The sequence below is a fragment of the Eschscholzia californica genome, unplaced genomic scaffold (assembly GCF_041429995.1).
Source record: "Eschscholzia californica isolate CP2 unplaced genomic scaffold, dmEscCali1.0.p SCAF_1, whole genome shotgun sequence".
In the NCBI taxonomy this organism is placed as follows: Eukaryota; Viridiplantae; Streptophyta; class Magnoliopsida; order Ranunculales; family Papaveraceae; genus Eschscholzia; species Eschscholzia californica.
The window spans coordinates 26,325,598-26,339,628 of NW_028238198.1; the positions used below are offsets into that span (position 1 = coordinate 26,325,598).

Sequence of the window (14,031 nt, forward strand, 5' to 3'; positions counted from 1 at the left end):
ATAATCACAATAATATGTTGTTCCGTAATTTTGACATTTTAAAATGAGAAGGACTTCTTAATTTGATTTATTTGATTACATTTTTCTTTTTGATGTGGAAACGATTTGCTCATTCTACGTCGTACGAATTTATAATAAATATATTAATCCTTGTGATGTATCTTCTTTTTTGTTGAAATAGTCACGAATCCGATATTATTTTTCATTTTTTTGTACCAACTGCCCAGAATTATAGACTTGATCAGCCTGCACTTAAGTCTTAAGGTACAAAAATAAATAAATTAAATATCTATTTAATCAATCACCTATCTCAAATGAGATGTGTCTATTCGGATAATCACTAAAACACCAAAATTTTGGAGAAAAGAGTGAATATCCAATGACAATTTGTGAGTGCCTCTTACAAAAAGAATGTGAGTGCGTAACACACTTCATGCGGGCCACTAACATATTAATCTATAAACTCATTCATCACATTATAAAATATTTGAATTTGATGATTGGAATCAACCCTACGGTGTGATAAAGAATTCTACTTCCTGAAGTATAATGTAATTTTATTCATTTGGGTTATTAAACATTACATCATTTCTTTTGATAGATCTATACAAGTTACCCATACAAAGATTTTTATTGATTAACATTGATTTGTCTACGTAATTACAAAATCATTTCACGTTCATATAAAAATCTAAAGGGTTATTTCTCAAATAGCCCCCAATTTTGTAAGCAGCTTCCTGCCTGGCTCCATATTTTATTAAAAGCACCCAGATGATCCCCTTTTTCAGTTACCGTTATAACTTTGTTAAACAGTCATCACTTATCTCTCCTCCATCTCATCACTTCTCTCTCCTCCATCTCATCACCTCTCTCTGCCACCTCATCTTCTAGCCACCTCATTTTCTAGCCACCTCATTTTCTAGCCACCTCATCTTCTTCACCGGCGAAGGTCGCCGACCGAGCAATTTGTCGGCCGACGACCTTCAAACATATTTTTTTTTCTTCTTCTTCCGCTCTCTCTTCTTCTTTCTCTCTCTTTTTCTTTTCAACTTGTAATGTCATTGTCTTTTTGTAATAACAGACAAATCTATCAAGTTCTCAGAGAGTTTCTTTGTCCATAACTTCAATATCAACCTCAATTTCATCACCATCTTGTGAAAGCTCAACATCCTTCTCTTTATGATATGCAACAATTGATCCATCTTTTCTTGTGGTAAACATTGCAAGCTTTCACTCAGTTTCTGCTTCTCCTCAAAGCTAATTTCTCGTTTATTCGGATCTTTCACCTTTGGCCTTGGCAACTTCCCCATTCTACCTATAACTGGTTTCGAAATCGGAGCAGGAATTTGTGCCATTGTTCTTGGTGGGTGTGGTGGTGGTGAAAATGGCGGTGGAGAAAATGATTGAGATGGGTGTGTTGTTCTAGGTGTTGGCATTCGATCAAGCTTTCTAGACCTCTCTGGAGATGAAACCCTAGATTGTAAATTAGGGTTTTCTTCGTCGGAACAAAACGAATCCCCCTAGTTTCCACTATCGTTTCTCCAACAATTAACTTCATCTCATTCTCAAATTTTCTATAAGCAGGATCAAATAACCTATCAAATTTAGTGAGAAGTTCTTCAACAATAACATAAACTTCATCATGCCCCTTTGGATTGTAAGTCAAGGCATTGTTGAATGTTAACCTAACGTCTGATGAAAAATCGAATGGATTTCTATAAAGTTTCTTCCCCAACTTCATTTTCACAGTTCCAAGATCCATAGGGTTCTTGATTATATGATGATAATCATGGAGTTTCAAACCAATAGCATCAACAAGTCAATTAAAGATATACCCAAATTTGTGGTTCATTTATCAGTCAAGACAAATTTGTAGTTTCAAATAGGAGAGAAAAAGAAGAGAGAACCAGTGTAAAGAGAGAAGAAGAGAGAAAACAAGATAGAGAGAGGAAGAAGAAGAGAGAACTTTTTATTTTTTTAGGTTTGAAGGTCGACGGTCGGAAAATTGGTCGGCCGGCGACCTTCGCCGGTGAAGACGATGAGGTGGCAGAGAGAGGTGATGAGATGGAGGAGAGAAAGGTGATGACTGATTAACGGCGTTATAACTGTAATTGAAAAAAGGGGTCATTTGAGTATTTTTGATAAAGTAGAGGGCTGGGCAGGAAGCTGGTCACAAAGTTGGGGGCTATTTGAGAAATAACCCAAATCTAAATCCTCTCAAATCAAGTTCGAAGAGTATAACAAATTTTCTAATAATAAATATTTTCAACAAGTTCGAAGTATATAATAAAGAGTTTAAACGGCTAATTAAGAAGAGATAAATGATAAAATGATTTAGTTTTGAAGTGTAAACAGGGTATAAACAGAGTGTAAATGTACCGAGTGTGTTGAGTGGCGTGTAAGTTAAGGTTTTTTTCTATTGTTAATAATGCACAAATTTAGATTTGTCCTTATGGTATCAGAACTTGTGTTCTTCAGCTTTTGATCTTTTTTTTTTTCTTTTGGGTTTAGAGCTTCGGCCATTTAAGTTGGTTCCTCCTTTCTTTTCCGTTTTCTTCATTTCTCATTTCTTCCTATCATATCAACTGGTCTCTTTCCCGTCAAATTATCTTTTCCGAATGGGAAATTTTACAGGTGTCCTTACCGAGTGTTATTGGGGCCCATTCAGAATAAATTTGGAGAGAAATAATGACGAAAATGCGCCACTAACACATTGGAAGTGCCTTTAAAATTATTCTCCATTTTCATATTCCAAATTTAGATTTTCTTCTTAATTACTTCGTCAAAGCCCTATCAATTTATGACGAATTACTTCCTTATCAATGAGTGTTGTTGAAAATATAATCCTATCAAATTGGAGATTCAATCTTTTTATTTAAAGTTCACATTGTTTAACCTTACGGTTTCAAAACCATTAAATTGAGGAGGACATTCGCTCTCTCTCTAGTGATTTGCCTAGACTCAACGTTATAAAAAAAAAGTGGTTCCATAATCGATCTGACTTATCACTTATTCATTTCCTCAAATTGGTTTCACTCAACTATATTTCACGTCATTGTGTAACTTTATAGTTGATGCATTATCCAAAGTGGGATTGGACCAAAGCTCCAAAGTCAGTCCATTAATGGAAACCTGATTCTGTCCAGAAAAAAAATTCGTTGTAGGTTCAAACGCAGATTTCCTGTCACTTGAAAAATGAAGGTTACAAAGCTAGGTGTACTTTACACGATATTTATAGATTTTTCATGAAAGAAAATTTCGTGTTCTTCTTACTTTCGAGTAAAATTACAAATATGTCATCCACTAAGATATTAACACGTCTTTTTTTTCATTCATTTCCTTTTATCTTTCTTTCTCCAAACTGAAATATTCTATTTCTCTCAAATGATTTTAAAGAAAATTTATAAGACATTCTGTTACGTACAATACATAAAAAAAAATTCCTGTACATTCCTTCGAAAAAGTAAACTATAACACTGAAAATCTATATGAAGAAAACACATGCACCACATAATAAGAAATTTTTTATATATACTTCGATCTGATTCAAAAATATCAAATTTGTTATTATTCGATTTAGTTTTTAAGAAACCCTAGATCATAAATCATCAACGATCCTTGGTCTTCAATATCTTAGAACCGAATAATAGAGATCTGATACAAAATCTCCAGATATTTTCAAGAAAAGAAATCCAAACTTGTTCAAGAAAATAATCTAGATTTGTTCAAGAAATATTTCATGTAATTTTGATGATGAATCCTTCTAATTTCTTCTTAAAACTCCTTAAAGAGAAAGTCTTGGATCCATCCCTGGTCCAACACTCCAACCCGTTCCCTACGAGCCTGACCTAAAATGTGGACCCATTTTCTTGCTTTTCTCAAGTTCAAGCCGCGACTACCAAGCAACCCGCGCAAGTTAGCGCAGGAAAGAGGTGATAATATTACGATTCAGTATTCTGATTCTCTGGTAAAATAGAAAGAGTTCGAAACCCTAGTTTTCTTATATCTATCCATTCATTCTCAATTTCTATCTGCCGTGAAGGTTATTTTAGATCTATCTCCAAGAAACTGATCTCAAGCAGTAGCGACAAACCCTTTGATCATCATGGGTTACGAAAACGATCCGTAAGCTTTCTCAGATTTCCCTCAATTTCTTGTTGCATCTGATCTGAAAAAAAACGAAGTTTTTCTATAGATTCTTGTATAAATTTATAGGGTTTTTATTCATATTGATTTTTGGTTGTTATTGATTAGGTACCGTGATGAGGATGGAGAGCCTTTGATGGACTTTGATAACATGCCATCTGATCAAGAACAAGAAGATCTTGAAGAAGATTGGGGACAAGATCGATCTCAAACCCCAGTTCGTGATTACGATTCTGGAAAAGCTAAGCCGAGGAAAAGACTCATTAAGAAAAGTACGAAGGAGGAGGAATTTGATGTTGGGGATTTTGTTAGAGATGATTCAGATACTGATACGTATTCCAACAAAAGAAAGAGTTCAAAAGATAGTGGGAGTTTTAAGAAAGATCATCATAAGAAGCTGAAATCTGATCGTGGGTTTGAGAAAGGATCTAAATTTAGTTATAAGGGGGGAAGTTCTATGGGATCGAAGGATCATGGAGCTGACCCAGAGATGAAGGAGATGTGGGATACAATAGCTGGAGGCGATTCTGAGGTATCAGATTTTGCCCTAATTTATTTTATTACTTTCTTGATAACTAATAATTCAGATTATTTATGCAAGCTTCGTTTCTAGGGTTTTGTTCGTTCTGATTGTAAAAGAAATTACCCATTTAATTAGTTTATAGTTCCCAGAAGATGAAATTTGCCCTTGGAACTCATTGTTGTCGATCGACCAGTTTTTTTATTGGATTGTACTTAACTTTAGAAATCATAGTCTTAACCCTTATCTTCGATTAATTTGGAACTGAATTGTTCTTAAATCAAGTAAGTTGTGTATGATTGTTTGGGAAGTCTTATACTTTTGCTAAACCATGGAAGTCTCTAACAATATTGTTTTGCACGATTTTAGGATGACCACGAGGGTGTCCGGACTATGGATGATGATAACTTCATAGATGATACCGGTGTTGATCGTGCTGATAGGTATGGCAGTGATAATGAACCAGGATTTGCCGGTGATGCGCCTCAGGTTAGCAATTTATCCTTGAATGAAGTCATTTTAAGTTCACATTACAAGTTTAGTTGAATGTGTAAATTTAGTGTATCTTCTTGTTTGAGTTTTGAGAGTTGTTGATAAACTTCGAAAACTGGTTCTGATTCTGGCAGGCAGAAGAGGGTGAAGAAGATGATGAAATAAAAAGGCTCTTCAAGGGAGGTAAAAAGAAGAAGAAAGCTGAGAAGACGCCTGCAGAAATTGCTTTACTAGTTGAGCATCTTATGGCGGAGCTTGAAGTAACGGCTGAAGAGGATGCAGAACTAAATAGACAGTCCAAACCTGCTGTGAATAAACTGAAAAAGCTACCCCTTCTGACTGAAGTTTTGTCGAAGTAAGAGGCCTGCTTCGTTTATGAAGATAGCGATGAGATCATATTAATTGTAGTGTCTGATTTTAATTGTCGTTCTCACAGGAAACAACTTCAACTGGAGTTCCTAGATCATGGAGTCCTTACGCTCTTAAAGAATTGGCTTGAACCCCTTCCAGATGGAAGCTTACCTAACATAAACATCCGAAGTGCGATACTGAAGATTTTGACTGATGTATGTATGATGACCGTTTCTCTGTCTCATGGTATTGCTTTTAGTATTAAATGTTGGTCGTCTGCTCTCTAGATTGATCCTTCACTTATCACCTATTCGGATTTTGCAGTTCCCACTTGATCTAGAGCAATATGATAGGAGGGAGCAGCTCAAGAAGAGTGGTCTTGGAAAGGTTTTATTCATTACGAAACTCTCAAACTTTTGTTTGTCTTGTAGGAAACGTGTAAAATTTTGTTTTGTAGGAAACGTGTAGGTGAATTGACATTTTTTTGTTGACAGGTGATTATGTTTTTGTCAAGATCAGACGAAGAGACAACAGCTAATAGAAGACTTGCTAAGGACTTGGTTGATAAGTGGGTAAGATCAGAAACTCTTGTAACTTCTTTCTACCTTACGGAAGACATGTCTAAACCTGTTATCAGAGTATTTGGTGACTGTATTAGACGATTTGGCTCCCATATTAGATTAACTTGCTTAGATTTGACTCACTCTATGAATTGATTTTGATTCTAGGAAAATTATATGCTCAGGTTGTGTAAATGAGCTCTTATTTATGTAAATAAAGATCCACTACTAACTGGAAACAAAATTGTGCAGAGTCGACCCATATTCAACAAGAGCACAAGGTTTGAGGATATGAAAAGTATTGATGATGAAAGAGTTCCCTACCGAAGACCACCAGTGAGAAAGTATATATTTCTTCCCATAGCAATTATTTAGAGTCTTCTGACCTGTTTTCCGTGCTTAAGAAATGATATCTTCTTTCCTTTCTAACTTCGAGCTTTTCTCCATTATTATCCAGGCCAGTGAACAAAGCTGCAACACTGGACTCAAGAGACGATGACCTTGATTTATCTGAATTTTCACAGTAAGATCTTGCTCAGAGTATATGTAGTTAGTCATTCTCATTATTGATTACCTCATAATCAACAGGCTTCATATTATACTGATCAATTTCTTTTGACATGCAGAGAACGCAAGTCTGGTGAATCATCCTCCAGGGAGTCCAGGCAACATGCTTCCAGGCCTGAAGCTCTGCCTTTGGACTTCTTGGTCCGACCCCAATCAAAAATTGACCCGGATGAAATCAGAGCCCGGGCTAAACAAGTTGTACATGATCAGCGCAGGCTGAAGGTTAGTTCTTTTTTTTCTTCTATTGATGCGTTAATATATGTTCTGGTTCGAACGAAATTGTAAACTATTGCAGTTAAATTTGAGAAGTTGGGCATTTTCTAGTCTCTGTACTTCTTGACTGGTGTGTGTTATCTACAGATGAATAAGAAGCTTCAACAATTGAAAGCACCAAAGAAGAAGATGCTTCAAGCATCAAAACTCAGTGTGGAAGGTCGAGGCATGCTCAAGTTCTTCTGATTCTACTGCAGACGTTTTGAGATGGGGCTGTTGCCCCCCCGTAACTGTTGCAGTAGTCTGATATATTCTGAAAACTGAAAGTACAGTTTGATTATGTAATTTTTCTGTTTGTTGCTATTATAAGTGATCTCTCTCACATCTATTTCAACAACTAGAACTGTATTTAAGATTCAATTTCTCTGATTAAGAAAGTTATCTAAAGCCAACTTTTTTCTGCAGTTACAAATATACACATCTTATTGTGTAAAGTTATCTAGGGTAAGTAGATAATGGACTCTTAATTGGGATGTATCCCTGTGGGATTTAACAGCATCCCAATTGAGTCATTGAGACAATACTCTTAATTGGGATGTATCCATGGCCATGTGAGTTGTCAACTCTTAATTTGTTATGTGAAGGTAGTATTGACGAGGGATCCCTCGTTATCGTCTATTATATGTGTAAGTAAATACTTCTCCTAATCTCTATTTTGTATGTTTACATTTTGATGGGTGCACATAAAATTCAATTCCATACTCGTTTGGCCCTTGCATTTTCACTACCTTGTATTGTTGCAAGATTGCATCCATTGTGGATTCTTTTTTTGTTTTTTGCAAGGCAATATTGTGGATTTTATCCCAATAAAGTAGATACAGCCAAAGTCAAAAACGTAAGTGGCACATCTAGAAACATTAGACTATTTGATTGTTCCACACCACGGGCCGTCCTGGCAACAATCTGTAATGAACTCTAAGGTTAATTTTATTTTGGCCCCGCAACTATCAAGTCACCAATATGTAGTTAACTTTCGGGCAGATTTCATTTTGAATAGAGAAATAAAAGTGGGCAGATTTCATTTTGAATAGAGAAATAAAAGTGGCTGTAGCGACTGGAGGACTGGTGGTGGTGGTGAAAGACGGAGACTAGATGAGAGAAAATAATTTTACTTTTTAGTAGTTGGCTCTTCTTTTTTTTTTTGGTGCAATGAGTTGGCTCTTCTTGGGGAAGAAAATGATAGGACAAAGAGTGGATTTTTCTTCAATTTGATTTGGGAACTGCTCATTTGACTAATTTGCTAGATCTAAGTACTGTGCTACTTACAACTTTCCGTTGGGAACCGTGAAGAAGAAGAGGTGAGGTGGAGGGAACAGTGGGTTTGATGATTCAGAGTGAAGGTATCATGTAGAGGAGAAGAAAAGAGTGGAAGTAGATAGATTAAACAAAATTAGAATGGTTACATTTGCTTAAATACACAAAAAAAAAGAAGTTAAGATCATAGGGGGCAAAAAAAAAAAAACGGACAAACACGCTAATTAGATCAAAATAGGCTAATGGTGTGTTTGGTTGCAGGATTCCTATTAAAAGTGGAATTTGGTAGGAATCATGAATCCTTGGTCTGTTTGGCTACCAAGAATCCTAGGACTCTTGAATCCTAAGGATTCCTAATTTCAAAATTTGTATTGGACCAAAATTCCACCCTACCCCATAGGATTTGCTAGGATTTTGGATTAATAAACCTAAATTTCAAACTTAACATCAACAAAAAAGTATTTCCTTCTACAAAATCATTATTTTTTTTCAAAATCATTATTTTTTTCAAAAATCATATTTTTTCTAAAGACGTTTAAAAATACTCAAATAATAATAAACCATAAGATTCTTAGTTGCCAAACAAGTCAAAAAATATTACTAGGATTCATGAATCCGTGGAATCATGAATCCCAAGGACTCATGAATCCGCGGATTCATGATTCCGTCATCCAAACACACCATAATTAGTCTAGAATTGGAGGACAAATAGTATTACCTCATAATCAAATTGTCTGCTATTAAAATTCAACTAGAAGAATGAAAAGATGGACGATCCACTAGAAAACATAAAAAGAACATGAAGACAAAATATAAAAAGTACCAAAAAATTGAAAGAGAATATTACAATAGAAAAATTCTAATTACTTAAAGAGTGGATAACTGTATATGTAACCATGATCAATGAGCAAGACATTGTCTAGCACGACTAATTAGGAGTGTTGAGTAAAAATTGTCTACAAACAACAAATTTAGAAAATGTGTATAGTTTTGAGAATTAATTTTTTTAGGGAAGGTAATATGGGCTGCTAAGTAAAAAATCGTATACGAATGATTTTCTTAAGAAAGCTAATATATATTCGTGTCTCAAATTCGGTACTTAAAATTTGAAAACCAACTAAGTAACACCTCCGGCCAATGATTGTTAACAAAACTTTTAGTATATTTATGTGACTTTTGAAAAAGGAAAACTAGAAACTTAAAAATCTTCTACAATATAGAGATCAAAAATACATACTAAGGGGGTGGTAGTGGTTGGGGACATTGGGGGACATTTTCATGTCCCCCAATGTCCGTGTTATTGGTTGGGGACATTTCAAATGTCCCCAAATGTCCGTGTTATTGGTTAGAGACATTTTAAATGTCCCCAAATGTCCGTGTTATTGGTTGGGGACATTTGAAATGTCCCCAAATGTCTGTGTTATTCGTTTGAGACACGAAATTAGGGACATTTCAAGACAAATTGATTTTGGGGACATTTGGAGACATTTTAGTGTAAATTTGGAGAGTTTTTGGAGAGAAAATGTCTCTCAAAATATGGAAGACACTTGTAGACACTTGGGGACATTTGAGTAAGGAAGATAATAAAAATAATTATTATTATCAAATCATATTATAATAATATTATCTTATTATTATATTACTATATTATTATTATTATTATTATTATTATTATTACTGTTGTATTATTTTTATTATTATTATTATATTATATTATTATATTTTATTTAAGTAAGATGATAAAAATAATTATTATTATCAAATTATATTATTATAATATTATCTTATTATTATATTATTGTATTATTATTATTATATTATATTATATTATGTTATATTATTATTATTATTATATTATATTATATTATATCACTATTATATTATACTATTATATTATTATTATTATTATATTATACTATTATATTATTAATATTATATTAATATTATATTAACTATATTAAATAATAAATATTTACCAATTGTCCATCAATGTCTACAGATATCTATGGATGTCTACAAAAGTCGAAAAATATATATTTGAAAATATTAATTAATTTTTTTATTTCATATGGTAAGACAGTAATAATATTAAAATAATAAATATCAACTAAATATCTATCAATGTCCACAGATATTCACGGATGTCTACGAAAGTCGAAAAATATATTTTCAAAGTAGTAGTGCAAATATTTTATTTTATATGATTAGGTAATAATGATGACATTAAAATAATAAATGTCTACCAATTGTCATCAATGTCCACAGATATTCACGGATGTCTACGAAAGTCGAAAAATATATTTTCAAAGTAGTAGTGCAAATATTTTATTTTATATGATTAGGTAATAATGATGACATTAAAATAATAAATGTCTACCAATTGCCATCAATGTCCACAGATATTCACGGATGTCTACGAAAGTCAAAAAATTTATTTTCAAAGTGGTAGTGCAAATATATTATTTCATATGATTAGACAATAATGATACCATTAAAATAATAAATTTCTACCAATTGCCATCAATATCCTCAGATATCCACAAAAGTCGAAAAACATATTATTGAAATATGAGTACAAATATATTATTTCTGACACTAATGATAATATTAAAATAATAAATGTCTACCAATTACCCTTCAATAATAATAATAATAATAATAATAATAATAATAATAATAATAATAATAATAATAATAATAATAATAATAATAATAATAATATCCAATACACATTTTGTCTATGGATTCAATATGTTGAAATGTCCCCAAGATATTTTGTCCATGAACCAAATGTCTTGAAATGTCTCTAAGACATTTTGTCTATGAATCAAATGTCTTGAAATGTCCATAAAGACATTTTGTCTACGGACAAATGTCCCGAAATGTCTCTGGAACATTTTATCTCTGAGTGTCCTCCAATGTCCTGAACCACTACCACCCCCTAAGATTAAGTTGAGGACAAATTAGTGGAGTTATCAAAACTCAAGGTCTATTTAATAATTTACCCTTATGGTCAATGGAATTTGTAATCTAGTCAACAGTTTGACTGGCTCAGTTGAAAAATTACTGTAGAGAAAAGCAACAAAAAAGTGAGACAAAAATCTAGTAAGGAGTGGGGTGTTGGTCGAGAAAGTGCGCGTGAGGCTCAAGACGGGTCCCATCAGTTCTGTTAATACCCGGCGTGGTACCTGGACCGATGTACGCAGGCGGGTCCCATCTTTCCGACGAAGATAGGCTTTGTAAACGATTTCTAAATCTAACTTCCAAAATTTCGTATGATTTATGACAGAAATCAAGACTGAGTTGAATATCAACCTCCATTTGGTTCGGGATTCCTTCCTAAATTTACTTTAGATTCCCAAGTTATGTCATTTTCCTTGAGAAAATCGAATTCACTTTATATTCCCAAAATATTTGGGTCACTTTCTCTCTATAATATTCATTTAATTATTAAAATGATGAAACTTCCAAGATTACCTTTTAATTTGAATACCATTCAAAGGTTCTAATTGATTTCACGCTTCTACCAACGTTGTATTTAATGAAATATTCTATATTAAATGAGGATAGTTTACGAGAAGTATTTATATTTGTCAATAATAAATACCATTCTTTAATAAGTTGAATTCGCTAATACTACAAACAAAATGGAACCAAGGGAGTAATAATTTGGGTTATTTCCCTAATAACCCTTAACTTTGTGACCAGCTTCCTGCCTAGCCCCTAACTTTATCGAAATTTCTAGATGACCCCTTTTTTCAGTTACCGTTAGAACACCGTTAACCAGTCATCAACTCTCTTTCCTACATCTCTTCTTCTCTCTCTGCCACCTCATCTTCTCGCCACCTCATCGTCTTCTCCGGCGAAGGTCGTCGGCCAATTTTCCGGCCGGCAACCTTCAAACATTAATTTTTTTTATTTCACTCTTCCTCTCTCTCTCTAACAATTCCGGCGAAGGAAAACCTTCGCCGGAGTGTTAGAGAGAGAGAGGATGAGAATTTTTTTTAATGTTGAAGATCGTCGACCGGAAAATTGGTCGGCCGGCGACCATCGCCGGAGTAGACGATGAAGTGGCGAGAAGATGAGGTGGCAGAGAGAGGTGATGAGATGTAGGAGAGACAATTGATGACTGGTTAACGGTGTTCTAACGGTAACTGAAAAAAAGGGGCATTTGAGAATTTTTGATGAAGTTAGGGGCTAGGCAGGAAGCTGGTCACAAAGTTAGGGGCTATTAGGGAAATAACCCTAATAATTTGTGAGTTCTTTATAAAAAAAATCTACACCTAACACACATTTAGTCCACCCTAATATTAATATATGATTGTAAGCCCAAATAATAATTATAATGGATATTTAGTTCATCTCTATAGAAAAAACAGATCTCTATCATTTCTATTTAATTGTAATACCCATTATAACCTTTTATATAAGAAAACACCCACTTTTGAAAACCAATCCCAAAATTCTCTTTCTTTTTTTTATCAGATTTTTTCGATTGATTTCAAACTTATTATCTGTTTCGCAATATACACGTTCTTTAGTACAATTACGTATATTTCTACAACAAAACATATTTAGTATAAATTATGTCTAGATGTCAAAGTTACTGTGTTTTTCTGTTTATTGATTCTTGTTTTGTTTCATAAATAACGTGTTATTTATTGTTAAAATTTCATACTATATTTCATTTTTTTATTGTCATACACAACACATTATGTATCAATAATGTTTCTTCCAAAAGAGAAAATGACTAAATTCCCTTTTTTCTGTGAATATTGAACCTTAATTCGTTTTTGAATTTTATTTTGGACCTAAAACTCATGGACCCATGTTATAAGTACCACCCAATCTAATTATCTAAACGGAACCAAACTGATTCAATTAGTTTTTTTAATGTTTGGGCTGGTTAGATATTGTCTAACACTAGTAGATTGGTTTGGTGAAAAGATTTGATTGCAGAAAAATGAAACAGGACTGAACAAAATCCACACAAATGTTCATATAATATATTTCATATATAATTAAGATTTGTAGATTAGTTTTTTTTTTTGTTGAAAGATTTGTAGATATTAGTTAATATAAATAACTTAATTTATTTATATATCTTAACGTATACATAATTAAAGTAACACACTTGTTCTAGTGTCAAAAGATACGAAAAAAATGTATTAACATATCATAATATTTCTTATTTTTCCGATTATCAATTTTCTATTTAATGTTCAATTATACTATATTTTAAGTTCTTTATAGTGGTTCTGTAAACGGAACCGAACCAACCATTTGTCGATGTTTAGCAAATTTTATAAACTAATACTTGTGATTGGTTAGAGTATGATTCCGAAATATACCGGATACCGAAACATTGAATATCCTCAGTTTTTTGACATTGAACACCAATAGTCATACATTATATGGTCCTTCGTTTATTCAATATACTTATTAAACAACCAACTAACAAGGTGTTCTTCTTTTTTGTTGCAACTAACAAACAAGTTAGTTAGCAACCATTATTTATGATACTATATTGGATTTAAAAGGATTGGACCCTAGGCTACAAGACTTGAAAAGGGAGTGTGAAACCACTGAACACCAAAGACCAGTTGTTGGTTTTGGCATAATGTGTGATCGAAGAAAATTCAATTTCTAATAACCCATAATGACCTATATAACATAACTGTGTAAAACCAACCAAGAAAAGAAAGGGTGATTTTGTTCAAAATGAAAAGGTGGATTTAAGTAAAAAAGGTCAGGCAAATTAGCATAAATTACGGTGTAATTATGTTAGTTAGTCCCTTTCTTTCTTTTTTACCCAATAAGAGTCATCCTTAAGTACTCCACCTTCAATTGCTATTTCTCCCCACCCCT

At 33.2% G+C, this 14,031-nt stretch overlaps 1 protein-coding gene across 1 annotated transcript; it reads left to right on the forward strand.

Moving 5' to 3' along the window:
- The first annotated feature begins 3,424 nt into the window (after nt 1-3,424).
- On the forward strand, nt 3,425-7,301 carry IWS1 (Transcription elongation factor (TFIIS) family protein). The gene is made up of 11 exons (XM_086652020.1): nt 3,425-4,125; nt 4,255-4,678; nt 5,036-5,155; nt 5,293-5,513; nt 5,595-5,724; nt 5,834-5,896; nt 6,004-6,081; nt 6,322-6,413; nt 6,527-6,592; nt 6,696-6,858; nt 6,997-7,301. The coding sequence occupies exons 1-11, from the start codon at nt 4,106-4,108 to the stop codon at nt 7,093-7,095; spliced, it is 1,476 nt and encodes a 491-aa protein (XP_086508146.1). The 5' UTR covers nt 3,425-4,105; the 3' UTR covers nt 7,096-7,301.
- Nucleotides 7,302-14,031: the final 6,730 nt, after the last annotated feature.

What these genes read in the sequence shown, in the direction of transcription:
- IWS1 (XM_086652020.1), top strand. Translation starts at nt 4,106, where the DNA reads ATGGGTTACGAAAACGATCC. An exon ending in TTGCCGGTGATGCGCCTCAG is followed by an intron (nt 5,156 to 5,292) that starts GTTAGCAATTTA and finishes TGATTCTGGCAG; the next exon opens with GCAGAAGAGGGTGAAGAAGA. An exon ending in CGAAGACCACCAGTGAGAAA is followed by an intron (nt 6,414 to 6,526) that starts GTATATATTTCT and finishes ATTATTATCCAG; the next exon opens with GCCAGTGAACAAAGCTGCAA.